General features: G+C 32.5%; 1 protein-coding gene across 1 annotated transcript; it reads right to left on the reverse strand.

Moving 5' to 3' along the window:
- Positions 1 to 1209: 1209 nt before the first annotated feature.
- On the reverse strand, positions 1210 to 3891 carry LOC144559290 (NADPH-dependent aldehyde reductase-like protein, chloroplastic). Its single transcript, XM_078308310.1, has 3 exons — positions 3557 to 3891; positions 2373 to 2618; positions 1210 to 1628 (listed from the first exon to the last, which is right to left on the reverse strand). Exons 1-3 carry the CDS (start codon positions 3836 to 3838, stop codon positions 1386 to 1388), a joined length of 771 nt encoding a protein of 256 aa, XP_078164436.1. The 5' UTR covers positions 3839 to 3891; the 3' UTR covers positions 1210 to 1385.
- Positions 3892 to 16210: the final 12319 nt, after the last annotated feature.

Genomic DNA, 16210 nt, shown 5'->3' on the forward strand with positions numbered 1-16210 from the left:
TCTTCTAAAATTCAAAACATCACAAATTTATTCAATTTCATGACTTTTGTATTAAACTCATTTAAAATTTATCAAGTATCTGTTTTATCTATTAAAACTCATTCAAAAAAAATGAAGTTGTTATATTTTTCAAATTTATTTTGTTACTGTTTATTTATCAGCAAATACGGGGTTGCAGACCCAGTAATCCAGAGGAGATTGGTCCAATATACAGGACCTTACAATCTGCTTCATCAAAAGGAAAAGAAAAGATTAGAATTGACCAGGAGGCTTATTTCTGTTGAGCTGCAAACTTCCTCTTGTTTATGATCCATCGTAACTCAGGTCTAATTTGAAATCGATGTGGCCCATTAGGCCTACTATTGAGGGGTTTAAATGTTATTACTTGTTGTTTCATTTTTTTCTTGGGAAAAAAAAAAAGATTGAAGGTAAACCTTTTTACCCGTGAAATACATTCGTCTAACTGCATGAATTGACTATTAATTGTAAAATGCGAAAAGTTGAAGCATTGAATTGCATAAATTGACTATTCATTGTTTTGCTGAAAGAGTGCAGTTGTCAGTTCGTGATGAAAAGTATAGGGAAAATATCTTATTAAATAGCTAAAATTTAAACTATTTAATATTAATTGATCACTTCACAAAAAAAATATTAAAAATAATACATTTTGTTTCTGTTTATGTATTATTTTAAATTTTAACTATTTAATATTAATTGATCACTTCACAAAAAAATATTAAAAATAATACATTTTTTACTGTTTATGTATTATTTTAAATTTTAACTATTTAATATTAATTGATCACTTCACAAAAAAATATACTTTTATTAGGGAAAATATCTTATAGAATAATCTTTGATATTCATTTCTCATAAATTTTTTATTTTAGTTAATTAGCTAAGAGAGAGAGTATTTTTTTTAAATTGAGATTATTGTTCACATATAGTTAATAATATACAGTACTTTTACTCCTCCAATTACAAAAAGGAAATGCATAAGTATAAAATAATTAAAATGATTAGGCCAGAATAACACAACACTTCGCAACAAGTTAATTTAAAGCATACTGAGCAAGATTTAAATAAGCTACAGCTTCTCAATGCACACAACATTCACTAGTCATAAAAACATGGCCTTTTGTCTTCTGCCACAAATAGAGAAACACCAAGAATCATGTTAGCAGTTCCACACACAGACACAGACACAACTTGTGCTCAGAAACAAGGTCTGTTCTTTCATTCCACTGTGTAACCAAAGGATAGACAATTTGTTTTTATTTTTCTTTAAATTTACATACAGCTAGCAAATACATGAAATATTCCGAAATGCATTATGCGTTCTACCCATTCAATTTAGGACCTCAAATGTATTAATCAGCAACAAACTACACGTATCCCCCATTTACCCTTATAACCTGACCATTGACCCATCCGGCTGCATCAGTGCACAAGAACCCAACCACGGGGGCGATATCATCAGTTTCTCCAAGCCTTCCCATTGGGTTCATCTCAATTGTCCGTTTCACAGCCTCCTCGCTTTTCCCAGAGAAAAACAAATCTGTTGCCACTGGCCCAGGTGCCACGCAATTTGCCGTAATTGCAGTTCCCTTCAGCTCTTTTGCAATAATCTGGAATAAAAACAAAAAGATTTTCCCCAACAAGGTTAGTAATTTAGTATTACCAAATTTGGTGTCATTTTTCCCCAAATAGTATCAGTACATACCTGTAAAACTTAATTTGTAAGAAAACTAAGCTTGCATTACCTTGTGGGTATTGCTACCAATTTGGTAGTTAGGGGGTTAATGATATCTCTATATAGCTGAATGCTGATGTGCATGTGAGCACAATCTCTGATGTGCACCACGAGCTATATAACTCATAAAAGCAAACAAAGGCAAGGAATAGCTTATGCCATTAAGCGTTGTACGGCGGTAAACAAGGCCATAGTTGCATGTATTAAGTTAATAAAGTGTATCTTTGCCAATATTCCGGGGCGGATCAAAAGATTAGCCAGGGGTTGCTTCGCCACCCCTATGATTTTAATTTTTTTAATAATGTATATTAAAATTAAATTTTTTTTTTTTTAAGTTTTTATAGTTTAGCCCCCCTCGTAAATTATTATGTGTCTGTAACCTACTAGTTAGAGTTCTACTTGGTAATTGTCGAGACTTGGGTTCAAATGAACCCAGTGGGCACATATTTATATTATATTCATTTTACATTTCAGCCTGGCCGCCTATATAAATTTTCTAGTTCCGCACATATTTCTTATTATTCATTTTACATGTCAGCCCCCCTATCTATTTTTTCCAATTTTTCCCCTGACAATATTTAATGCAAGTCAAATCCCATAAACAACAAGAAATACCAACCTTAACCATCGCCTCTACTGCAGCTTTAGATGCCGTGTATGCTGCATACCCTGGCTGGAAAGCTGCCACGAGTGATGATGATAAAACAACAATCCTACCGCCTCCGCCACGCACCAACCTTTTTGCTGCTTCACGGCAACACAAGAAAGCTCCTCGTGTGTTCACTGCAAACGTCTTGTCCCAATCCTCAACTGATGTGTCAGCTACAGTTGGGTACTTATCATCTAGCACACCTGCACTTGCAACCTGTTGACATGGTAATCATGTATCAGTTCAATTAATATCTTAATTCAATTAATTAGTTCTATTGTTTATTCTACTATACCAACTCCCCTTCTACATAAATTTTCTAAAATAGCAATAAGGGCTTGTTTGCATAATTTAGAAGTTAGAAGAGGAAATAATTGATAGCCATGGAAAAAAAAAAAGATATCCATACTTCCCAAAAAAAGAATATGAAAATATCCCAGGAAACCTCCATTCCCTATTTACTTCAAAAGATATCCATACTTCCGAATTTGCATCGACTAAGATATCTCAAAATTTGATTTTTTTTTTTTTTGGAAAATCTCAATCGTTCAACTATGTTCTGCACGAATCTCAAAGCAAAAATAATACTGCCCCCTTCGCTATCCCCAAATAGGCACCGTACAAGTCGGTCACACAAATGTTGAGAGATCTCAGAGGATACGCACTCCATACTTCCTATTAAGCTATCTGTTTGAAGCTTATCTTTCCATAAATGATGGAGCAAACATGGTTGAAAGATTGGTACTTTTCATGGTTTCAGTTTCAGTTTCAGGTGCATTTTGAACATTATAGATATCCAGGGTATACAGCCAAATGTTTTAATGTTCGTAAAAATCACAAGTGAAATATCTTTTATCCAGCAAAGGGGACAACATATAATTTTTACTTTACAAAGCACATATAGTCATATATATAAACCCCCACAAATTATCCAGTATAGGTTCCCTCAGCGTGTAAATTAGCAGTTCAAGATAAAATTATTGTGAAATTTACTGTGGTTCTCCGGATACTGTTATCTAAATTAAGTTCTTCCAGCGCTTTGTTTTGACTTGATGCATTGTTTTTTTATTGTAACTTCTCGCAAACTACTTTTCTTTTATTTTTTTTTAAAAAAAAAAAATAGTACTCTGTAGTCGCTTAAAAAATTGAAGTACCAAGATACTGGCAGGGCGACCAAAAGCCGATTCGGCCGTGTCAAACAGAGATTGCACAGCAGCCGGGTCGGACACGTCAGCTTTTACGGGAACGGCACGAGAGGTGGTGAGCTCCGACGCCAGGGCCTCGGCAGGAGCCGGGTTGGAAGAGTAGCCGATGATAACGTCAGCGCCAAGAGAGGAGAGGTAAGAGGCGATGGCACGACCGATGCCCTTAGAGGCACCGGTCACGATGGCTGTGCGACCGGAAAGAGGCAGAGAAGAAGACGGGTTTGATGCCATCTGATTTTTGCTGTTTTGGGTGATTTGCTTTCAGGGAGAGGATTTATAAGTGAAGACTTAAGTGGTGATGGATGCGTCAGCCGTGATGCTTAAGTTGCTCTATCCCGCTATCCGGTCTCCGATGTTAGACCGGACAGAGCTGGAGGCCTGGAGAGCGTCATGCGTCAGGCCGATTTTTTTAAAAATACCCAAAAAAATAAATAAATTATTAATAATAACCAGTTTTTTGAAAAAAATTTAAAAATGTCCAAACTGCCTCAAAATTCGGCGGTCCTGAACGTTTATTCTGAACCACGGTCAGTCCAATTTTTTTTTTTTTTTTTTTGGGTCAAAACCGCCGAATTTATCAGCGGTCCGAACCCAAAATTTTTTATTTTTGGCAAATCAAATTTGCACCTCTGGTTAACATAGCAAAACACCTTCAAAAGTCGTGAAAATTGACCGACATGTAGTCTTGACATCGTAGAACAAGACTGTGAAGTTTCATAGAAAATCTCCCAACAGGTCGTGAGATACCAGCTCTCAAAAATTGCCCGAACTGCTGAATATTTCATTATGAGCCAAATTTTGCACCTCTGGTTAACATAGCAAAACACCTTAAAAAATCGTGAAAATTGACCGACATGTAGTCTTGACATCGTAGAACAGGACTGTGAAGTTTCATAGAAAATCACCGAACAGTTCGTGAGATATCAGGTCTCAAAAATTGCCCGAACTGCTGAATATTTCATTAGGAGCCCAATTTTGCACATCTGCTTAACATAGCAAAACACCTTCAAAAATCGTGAAAATTGACCGACATGCAGTCTTGACATCGTAGAACAGGACTGTGAAGCTTCATAGAAAATCTCTGAACAGGTCGTGAGATATCAGCTCTCAATAATTGCCCGAACTGCTGAATATTTCATTATGAGCCCAATTTTGCACATCTGCTTAACATAGCAAAATACCTTCAAAAATCATGAAAATTGACCGACATGTAGTCTTGACATCGTAGAACAGGACTGTGAAGTTTCATAGAAAATCTCCAAACAGGTCGTGAGATATCAGCTCTCAATAATTGACCGAACTGCTGAATATTTCATTCTGATCCAAATTTTGCACATCTTCTTAACATAGCAAAACACCTTCAAAAATCGTGAAAATTGACCGACATGTAGTCTTGACATCGTAGAACAGGACTGTGAAGTTTCATAGAAAATATCCAAACAGGTCGTGAGATATCAGCTCTCAATAATTGCCCGAACTGCTAAATATTTCATTCTGATCCCAAATTAGGGATCAGAATGAAATATTCAGCAAGAAACTTGGGATCATAATGAAATATTGAGAGCTGATATCTCACGAATTGAGAGCCGGTATTGAGAGCCCAAATTTTAACCAGATGTGCAAAATTGGGCTCATAATGAAATATTCAGCAGTTCGGGCAATTATTGAGAGCTGATATCTCACGACCTGTTCGGAGATTTTCTATGAAACTTCACAGTCCTGTTCTACAATGTCAAGACTGTATGTCGGTCAATTTTTACGATTTTTGAAGGTGTTTTGCTATGTTAAGCAGATGTGCAAAATTGGGCTCATAATGAAATATTCAGCAGTTCGGACAATTATTGAGAGCTGATATCTCATGACCTGTTGGGAGATTTTCTATGAAACTTCACAGTCCTGTTCTACGATGTCAAGACTGCATGTCGGTCAATTTTTACGATTTTTGAAGGTGTTTTGCTTTGTTAAGTAGATCTGCAAAATTGGGCTCATAATTAAATATTCAGCAGTTCGGGCAATTTTTGAGAACTGATATCTCACGACCTGTTGGGAGATTTTCTATGAAACTTCACAGTCCTGTTCTACGATGTCAAGACTGCATGTCGATCAATTTTCACGATTTTTGAAGGTGTTTTGCTATGTTAACCAGAGGTGCAAATTTGATTTGCCAAAAAAAAAAAAATTTTGGGTTCGGACCACCGATAAATTCGGCGGTTTTGAACCAAAAAAAAAAAAAAACTCGAACTGACCGTGGTTCAGAATAAACGTTCAGGACCGCCGAATTATGAGGCGGTTTGGGTATTTTTAAAATTTTTTCAAAAAACTGGTTATTATTAATAATTTTTTGGGTATTTTTAAAAAAAATCGGTGCGTCAGGGGTGGTGGCATAATGACACTTTTTTTTAATTTTTATAATAGAAATTAGGAAGGTTTATCTAGAGGAAGCAGATCACCTGCCTCCGGGTGCAGGAAAATCCTGCTCTCTTAGTCACTGCGGGGTGGGGCCGGATTTAGGGTTTAGGGTTTAGAATTTAGAATTTAGAGTTTAGGGGGTCCACCAACAGTGACTCTGGAGGCAGGAAATTCGGTCCCTTATCTAGATGCGAGTCCGCGTCGTCTGCATTAACTAAAGAGCATCTACTCAGTTAATACATCTAGACCGTTTAATTATAAAGTGAACTAATTTGATCACAGATTATAATTTTTATTATAATTTAGAAACTCTTTAATATTAATATTAGTGTAAATCTGTTTCGTATGCATTAATTCAAAAAAGAAAAGAGTTAATGCAGAGGACACGAATTCATCTAGATGGGCCCTTAGCAGATATTGATGTGCTGGGCATAAGGAAATTTTTTATTCATAGAAATTGAAAAAAAGATAGAGAGAGAAATAGAAAGAGTGCAAGTTTTGTGATATTGATAGAAAGATCGGTATAGATTTTACCGATCCTAACAATTAAAATATTTAGGATATGCAGAATTTCTACCCATCTTAACTTATTTTGGATCTTCTGTAAAGACGGTGCCTGAGAAGATCAAGAATTGATCTGTTGCTATTCCTGTTTTGAAGACGGTGTCACAGAAAATCCATAATATATTAGGATGAGTAGAAATTATGCCTATCCTAATTGTTTTGATTGTTAGAATCGGTAAAATCTGTACCGATCTTTTTACCAATATCACAAAACCTGCACTCTTTCTATTTCTCTCTCTATCTTTTTTTTAATTTCTATGAATAAAAAATTTCCTGGGCATAAGGTCATAAAGAGGAAGTTGATGTACACTCAGAAATTTCAAAGTTATGTGTTTTTTCCTCTGAAGTAAAGTTGATGTACACCTCTCAGAAATTTCAAAGTTATGTGTTTTTTCCTCTGAAGTAAAGTTCGTAATATCATATTTATTCTTCTATAATTCAAAACATCACAAATTTATTCAATTTTATGACTTTTCTATTAAAATTCATTCAAAATTTATCAAGTATCTATTTTATCTTTTATTAAAAAATAAAAAGATTAATTTCTTATGTAACCTTCAAGACTTTTTTAATTTTCTATTTACTCTTGTATTCTTGATTATATTCAACATATCCCTCAACTCAAATTGTTCTTTTCTATTTACCCTTTGATTTAATAATCTACAATAAAATATTATTTAATTTATTATTTTTCCACTATACCCTTACTTTTTCTCTCTGATTTAAATTCTACGAGGGTAACTCATAATATACACCGAAAACCCAATTTGTCCCTGTCTAACACAAGGATGGTATGATTTGCTTAGTGGTTTTAATATCACATAATATTATTTTGGGGTGTGTTATATGCTGGTACAACTGATGAAATTAAAATCGGATGACATTTGGCATCTCAAGTTATATGCTGGTACACAAGTGCTTTGAGGTTGCATACATCCCCAGAGACACCCTTGAATAAAGAAAAGGAAAAGAAACTAAGACATCTTGCCTTTTGATTTAAAGAAATGAAAGAGAGAAAATAAACATTCTATTATCTCTTCATTCTCTTGTTACATCGGATGCTGGCTCAGGAAGAATTCATATTACATCGAGGTATCGAATCAAATTAGACCCGACAGACCATAACAAATATAAAGCGAGGGAAATTGTGACATTTATTATTGTTAATCTGATCTAGTTTTGATTTGGTTCAGTCTGGTCTCGAACCCAACTGAGGCCCGACAAACCATGAATAACAAGTTAGAATTTGAAACAAGGTTTGCGCCTCCGGTTATTCAGAAAAATATTTGTCTCCAGTTTTTCATTTGGGTCAAAATGCTAACAAGATTGGGAACAAAAGCAATGGAGACAACCCGAAACAAAAGAGTAAGGGTGTGATGAAATATCTCAAAGGGAAGAGAAGAAGAAGAAGAAGAAGAAGAGAAGAGAACAAATCTCCAATTTAATTTCCGCTCTTGATTCAAATATTGTTTGTTACATTCCCTTGGAGATGAGAAGAAATCTTCAATCTTGTAGAATTTAAATTAGAGAGAAAGAGTAAGGGTATAGTGGAAAAATAATAAATTAAATAATATTTTATTGTGAATAGAGGTGCTATCGGGTCGGGTCGGGTCCGGGTACTATTATATTTGGACCCGGACCCTAAAAGTGTTCGGATCCAAATTTCGATCCATATACTTATTTGTTTCAAATCGGGTCGGGTCCGGATCCGGATACATATCTACCCGTAGATATTTCGGGTCCAGTCTTTCGGTTCCGGGTAGATAGATACCCGTAACTTGTTTGTGGATTATCGGGTCCGGTTCGGATACGGGGCGGTTCCGGATCCAGAGCGGGTATAGGTCACAACTCCAAAGTATTCGAGAAATTATTTACATTTAAATATAATTATAATTTCTTAAACATCTCATATAATAAATTATTACGATATAAATTAAAAATTACTGCAAAATAAAAATTATACTATTAATCATGTTTATAAATAATAAAATATATCATGCTACATAGCAAAATAAAAATAATAACTCTAAATTATTAGTTGGTTGTTGGTTGTTTGGAGTACTCATGGTGTAACAAAAAATATTGAATTCAGTTTTTTGTTAATAGCTTTTGAATTCAGGAGGATGAAGGAGATATAATTTTTAGAAAGTAAAATATTAGAGATGATGATTTCCTTTTCTATAATTCAAAAAAATCTATGAATTGAATGTAATAGAAGAAAAAAGGTATAAAATAAGCTGGTTATGGAAGAATAAATTTGACAATCATGTGTCATGTGTCACATGTGTATAATATAGAACAAAAATTAAAGGGCGTAATTAAAGGACTAGTTAAGGATGTAATTAAAGGGTAGTGTAAAACAGTAGCATAAATTTGGTTAAGTTTTATCAAATTATAGCTCAGCTAAAATATATTATCTAACACAAAAACTTGATGCAGAGTTATTAATATATATTTTATCGGGTATTTATACAGGTATCGGGTCGGGTCCGGTTATGGGTCGGATAATTAAATGATACCCATATCCTACCCATTACAGTATCGGTTCCAGTTCGGATCCGGGTCGGATATTAAATTATTAATTTTGTACCCATACCCGTAATTTAATCGGTTATATTTTTTAAACCATACCCTATCCAAATTAATCGGATCCGGTTCGGTTCCGGATCGGATCTGGGTAATCGGGTAAAAGTAGCACCTCTAATTGTGAATTATTAAATCAAAGGGTAAATAGAAAAGAACAATCAAAGTTGAGGGATATATTAGATATAATCAAGAGTATAAGGGTAACTAGAAAAGTAAAGAAATCTTGAAGGATACATAAGAAATTAATCCAAAATAAGAAAAAAAATATGTAGTGTGTAAACAAATGTTATGCCTTCTAATTGATTGGTTTCTTATAACAAATGGTTCATTTATCTACCTGTGACGTATATACAATTATTTTTATGCATAAGCTTGTATGTGCATTGAAAGTAGAGAAATGAACTATTTTGTTCTTTGAATCGATTGATTAGGAAATAAAATATTTGTCTTATACATATTATATATTTTTATTTTTTAATAAAAGATAAAAAAAAGATACTTTATAAATTTAAAACGTGTTTAATAAAAAAAATCAATAAATTAGATAAATTTGTTAGTTTTTAAAATTTTAAAAAATAAAAATGATATTATAAATTTTAAAGATAAAAATACGGTAATTTTTAAAAATCTAGGATACGATACGCCTATTATATTTATTAATTATTATTATTTTAATTATAATTATAATTTAAATCAAATTCGAAGTCAGTGTGCGGAGAAAATGATCAGCCATGTCGCTACCGTATCTCTGCCGTATCGCACAAATATTGACCAGTATGGGAGACCGTATCTAGTGGTTAAGGCTAAAGACCCTAAACCCTAAACTGGTGTATCTGATATGTATCGTGGCCGTGTCGGACACGGGTAAGAGGGCCATTCAGGAGCATCAGGGTAACATAGGATGTATGTATTCTTGCATAGAATTTTAATTGTTGTGTATAAAATGTATATTATTCATTAATAATGATATCAACGGTGTCATGACGATATTAGGTAGTATAGATATCATTATGGGAGAAGTTGATCATTAAAATGATAATTGATACAAGTACAAACTATCAATTCTTTCTCTATCTTTTGTATATTATCAATCTTGAGATGATTCCCGAGATAGATCATGGGCCGTACTTCGGTTTGAACCGACAAATCAAAATTTAGTTCGGTTTATTCGGTTCGGTTCTTAATCGATTGATAGGTTTGATCGGTTCGATTCGGTTCTTTTGAAAACCAAAATAAAGTTCAGTTTGACTATTTTACTTCGGTTTCAACCGAACCAACCGTTTGAACACCCCTAGGACTCATGCACAAAGTTTTATTTCAGGTCTAGATGAGTTGGCAATTTTTTTAAAGTATAGGTAACAAAATTTATTTTATATAAGATAATTCTTACTCGTATTATACTGGACTAGGCTTAATAATTTTATTATTTTCTTTTATTTCTCATCAAATATAGTATTGGAAACAACAATTATTATAACTGATTTGTTTAACACTGATTAATTGTGATGGCAGTTTGACCGTACCTCTTAGTTACATCGAATTCAAATCTGCTGTTTTTTTTTTTTTTCAGAAAGTAAGAATCTATTTTTCTTCATTGAACTCTTCAATTTTTTTCATAAGTCTAAATTTTTATTTCTTTTTTTCTTTTTATTTAAATTGTAATAGAACAAATAAATTTGGACTGTTGAAAATAATTGAATGGTTGGAATGAAGGAAAATAGATTTCTATTATTCTAAAGGAAGAACAGCTAGTTTGATTTCACTTACATGATATTTCATTTGTTTGTTCACTAAAAGTTAGTTTTGAACTTTTAGTTACATCTAAATAATTACAAGGAATAATAAATACCCGTACCATCATTGTTTGTTGGATTTCGAAGATTTGAGGCTCTGTACTCTTCGACTCTAGTTTTTAACGAAAGTTGTGCAAGTATTATTCAAGATTTGGAACTAGTTGAAATTACAGATGTAATTAATGCCTAGGTTTTAACAAGGTATTTTTCGGGCGAATTAAAAAATAGAAAAAAATATCAGCAAAATTTTAAAATTTACATGGACAATTGATTATTTATCGATTAAGAAATTTGACCGTGACATCCAATATGTTTGGAGTGCTTATCCTCTGAGATATCTCAAATTTTGCGTGACCGACGTGTCCGGTGCCTATTCGGGGGTGATGTAGGGAGTCAGTATTATGTGTGCTTTGAGATTCGTGTAGAACGTATTTAAACGGTTGGGATTTCCCATAAAGTCACGTAAAGTTTGAGATATCTCAGAGGATGCGAATTCATATGTTTGTGAAGAAAGTACTCTTCATATTCGAAATTTGAACTTCCTTCTTAGAATTCAACGATACCGTTGGTGTCAGGTACCTAACGTCTTGATGATAATGACATACTTCTTTTATCCTGGAGGCTTGAAAATAATTTCTAATAAAAAAATTAGATTTTTTAATTGTAATTTGAATGTATAGGGGTGCAGCAACGAGGAATCGATTTTTTTTTATTCATAGCAATGAAAAATGAATGAAACAAGTAGAGCATTTTTCGCGAAAAAATAAAATGTAGCATTATTTGAATGCATCATTCAATCATTCAAATCTCTAAAGTATTCGTATCTCCAAAAATAATTCAAATTTTGATTGGTTCAAATTCTAATCGGACGGTCCAAATCCAAACTCAAAAATTAGGTTACTTTAGGGGGCCCGTACTCCAGGAAAGAATGCATCCTCAAGAGTGTTACAATATACAATAGCAGAAATATGTATCCTTCCGATTACCGTACTCAACAAAATTAATGATTAAAATTTGATGCTTATTTTGATATAAATTAAAGGGTCTGTTTTGAGACTTGTACCAGATTAAAACTGGGACTCAGACCTCATTGTAATTAGTTTTTTTTTAATTTTTTTATTTGACATTGTAATTAGTCAGGTATTGCACTGGATCTGAATTTCAATAGCAGGGTTTCTATAGGTTTTTAATTATGGGCCTTCTTTTGGGCCCAATTTCGTTTACAAGAAAGCCCTTTTTCTAAGTATAATTGTAGCAGGCCCGATCGAAATAGAACGCTGAATAGCCAGCCCCACTATGATATCCTTATTTTGTTGTGATACAATCAATAATTTGCTTGTTCTCCTATTTTTTTCAATAGAAAAGAGCAACAAAGACTGGTTATTTCTTTACAGTCGCTGTATATCATTTATTAAATTAATGTTATGTTAAATACAAATTCTGTCTGATGTTTTATATCATTTACAATTCATGTTCTATTGATCTCTTTCGGCAGAGGCGGAGATAGACTTTCAAGTAATGGAAGTCAAATCTCGAAAAAAATTTATGAGGGTCAATAAAATAAAATTATCACAACAGTATGAGAAACAAGTTTATAGTAATTATGATATTTTGTTCTAAATTATATAATAAAATTGTATATTAAAGTACAAAATTTTAAAAATAAATGAGATAAATTGACCTCTATTCCTCATTAGTAGATCCACCTCTATCTGTCAGTGTTGCTTGTTTCACCAATCACCATCATGTATTTATTGATGGTGTTTTGACAATTTTTAAAAATAAAATTCCATTAGTTGCGCGGCTGCGCCATTAAAAGGATTAGTCAACTATTTTTTCATCCCTAGCTTAAAAGGTTTTGTCTTGGTGCAAAGTTTTACCTTTTGGCAAGTGCAACGCCTTGTTTATTTATTTTTTTTACTATACAATAATAGCCGTGCGTCTTCTTTCTCTGCACTTTTCTGGATGATTTTCTTTCGTGATCTGTCAGTATCTTTCTTTATCTTTTGACTTGTGAACAATTAAAAGACTTGACGGAGAATGTCAATTGAAGCAAAGAAAGTCTCAACAAAAGGAACATTTATATAATCGTCAATTAATAAATAATTAGTTTCTATTATAAAAAGTTTCTGTATTACCCCTAATCACAAATGATGCATGAATGTGTAAGCCTTCGACAATATCAAGTGCTAAAATTAAGCACTAGGAAATTGGAGTCTAGCTAGGATACATAATACTGAACTTTGCAAGGGCCTAATCCAATTTTTCTCTCATCAAGCTTAATTCTATTTAAAAAATAATTAATTAGAATTAATGAACTAACCTCAATATCAGAAGCAGGCTATTTTCTATAATGATTTTGAAGAGACTAAAACTTAATTAGGCTAAGAGTACTATTTTCTGCTACAAATTTAATTAATAAATATTATGTTATAAGATTTTGTTAAAAAAATTGTTTGTGAAATTAATGAAAGTAATGGACCGGCCGGCCATTAATTACTCTCATTATTTTCATGAAATATTGCATAAGTAACAAACGGTCAAGCGACCGTTGCTTTGACTTTGACTATCATCTAATTAATTAACTGGTAACACCAAACTTAATTATTATTAGTGCGTTTCTTACTAGACATTGATTGTCCACGTGAGCTTATTCTTCTCAAAAGATACGAGAAGATATGATATATAAACAAAAAAAAAAATGAAAAAACATACTAAATTTTGCATTTCATTTTTTTTTTGGTAATTTAATTTAATTTTTTTTAATTATTGTTGCAATTAAATTTAGGTTCTCTCCTTTAATGCGCATGTTTATGTGAACTTAATATATATATTCATAATTTTACGAATGTATTTAAAATTTTAACTATCAACAAGATTTGTACTTTTCTTGTCCCTAATTTTAGTATTATAAAGAAATTTTGTACACTAATTTTTTTTAATCAGGAAAATTAACCAAGTTTAATTACCAAAGAAACCTTTTCTTTTTTGAAATAAAACCCATAGACAGATTACCAAAGAATTGATAGTTTCTGAAGGAAAAAAAAAACAAAAACAGAGAGATTTTGTTGTAGCAAGAACACAAGTACAAATATGACAATACCAGTGTTTCTTTCCCTTCTCTAACCACCCGTAAGTGGAGATACAGGATAGTTGTTTTGCATGCGTCATGCATGTCAGGCAAAACAACAAAACGACACAAACACTGCAAATGTTTGAGTGACGTCGTAAAGCACAGTCAACCTATATATAATTATCTAAAATTATATCGTTACAATTCTTATTTTGTTTTTGTTACACATTGATGAAATTAAAATGAAATTAAATTAGAAATAACTAAAATTAATTCCAAAAGTACTATTCATGCAATTAATTTTGATTGTTTTCAGCATTCAATAAACGAAAAAAAATATTATACATCCCAAAAAATTATGACAAGTGAATGAAATTAATATTTTTGTCAACATTTTGTTTTTAAAATCAATCTTATATAACTTTCTATTCATAAAATCTCATACAATTTAAATTTACAAAAGAAATTGCCACCTAATTTTAACATTGGAATGCATGTGGAATTGCGAATGTAGATTCTCTTAGATTGTCCCCCAAAATGCACATTTCTATGCCATAATATAATTCTGCAAAACCTCAAAATTCATGTGTAACCCTGCAAATCTCAACTAGCAGATCTATTACTTCAATATTCAACTGCTTACGCGTACGGGATTATCCTAAAAATATATATATATATATATATATATATATAGAGATGGGCTATGGTGCATTGCAATGCATAGGCCATGGTGTGCATTGGACCATAAATCACCGATTCAAAGTCCAAATGACCGATCCAAACCGTTCATCTTGTTCTCCATATTAATATGTGCTTGGAGACCAAATTTTATATTTTTTGGAATTTTTTTACTATTTATTAAGCCACTTTGAAAATCGCTGATCCAACGGTGACTGTTTGGAACAGTAAAATCAGAAGCCACCGTTGGATCAGCGATTTTCAAAGTGACTTAATAAATAGTAAAAAAATTCCAAAAAATATAAAATTTGGTCTCCAAGCACATATTAATATGGAGAACAAGATGAACGGTTTGGATCGGTCATTTGGACTTTGAATCGGTGATTTATGGTCCAATGCACACCATGGCCTATGCATTGCAATGCACCATAGCCCATCTCTATATATATATATATATATATATATATATATATATATATATTCATCTGCTTATTTGCAAGAATAAAAAATGGTAATTTAGTTTTGGTTATGAGTACATTCATATATGACAAACAAACAATTAATATTTGATGTCAATATGTACATCTCATTAAAGAATATATAAGTTGCAAATATATTGTTCGATTCTTTATTATGTAATTAATTAGGTGCAATATGTTTATTCAATTTTAATCGAAAATCAATAATTTCATAGTTAATTAGTCCATTAAACTTAATCAATTAAAGACTGTTTTAAGATTGTGATACGATGCCATAATTGAATAAACCATGAAGCTAAGCATGCGTCCACATACTCATAAGTCATAACGTTTGATCTGTAATTTAGAAATTCAAATGTAGCCAGTGTCCTTAATTACCCTTAATTTGTAGTTGTAGATAAATCATTACAAAAACTGAAAGATTTTTGGCGATTGTAGACAGGTAATTCCATGGGACGCTGCAATCAAAATTAAGGACCACAATCCCATTACAACTTACAAGCATGGCAGATTGGCAGTGCATTTACTGAAGCCCCTCATTGGTTTTCCTGTAGACACTATTTATTGTTATTAATTAATTGTTGGTACTCTTTATTTGCATCCTGTCTCACGGAAAAGATCGGCATAACCTTCTATTTATGATTAATATCAGCCTTATCTTTTTTTTATCGACAAGGCCCAAATACCCCAAAAAGAAGAAAAAAACAAAAAAGTACCAAACGACAGTCATCTGTGGTCCTTTCAGCCGATTTTCCCTTTCTTCAAAAATAAATAAATAAATGATAAAACACGGCCGAGTAAAGTGTCTTTAATGACCAATAAATTCCAAACCGGGTTCTGGGTACAGTTAGGCAATACCAGAATGGAGAGCTAAAACAATACCAGAAGTTCTCTCGTATATTTTGTTTGAAAAGGATAGCTATATATATTTCCTTCGCTAATTAATGTACCAGATAGAAAAATGGAAATCATAGTAATTAATTAAGGAAAGCAATGCGCCTACTTTCAGCAATCAGCAATA

The sequence above is a fragment of the Carex rostrata genome, chromosome 9 (assembly GCF_964058835.1).
Source record: "Carex rostrata chromosome 9, lpCarRost1.2, whole genome shotgun sequence".
Lineage (NCBI taxonomy): Eukaryota > Viridiplantae > Streptophyta > Magnoliopsida > Poales > Cyperaceae > Carex > Carex rostrata.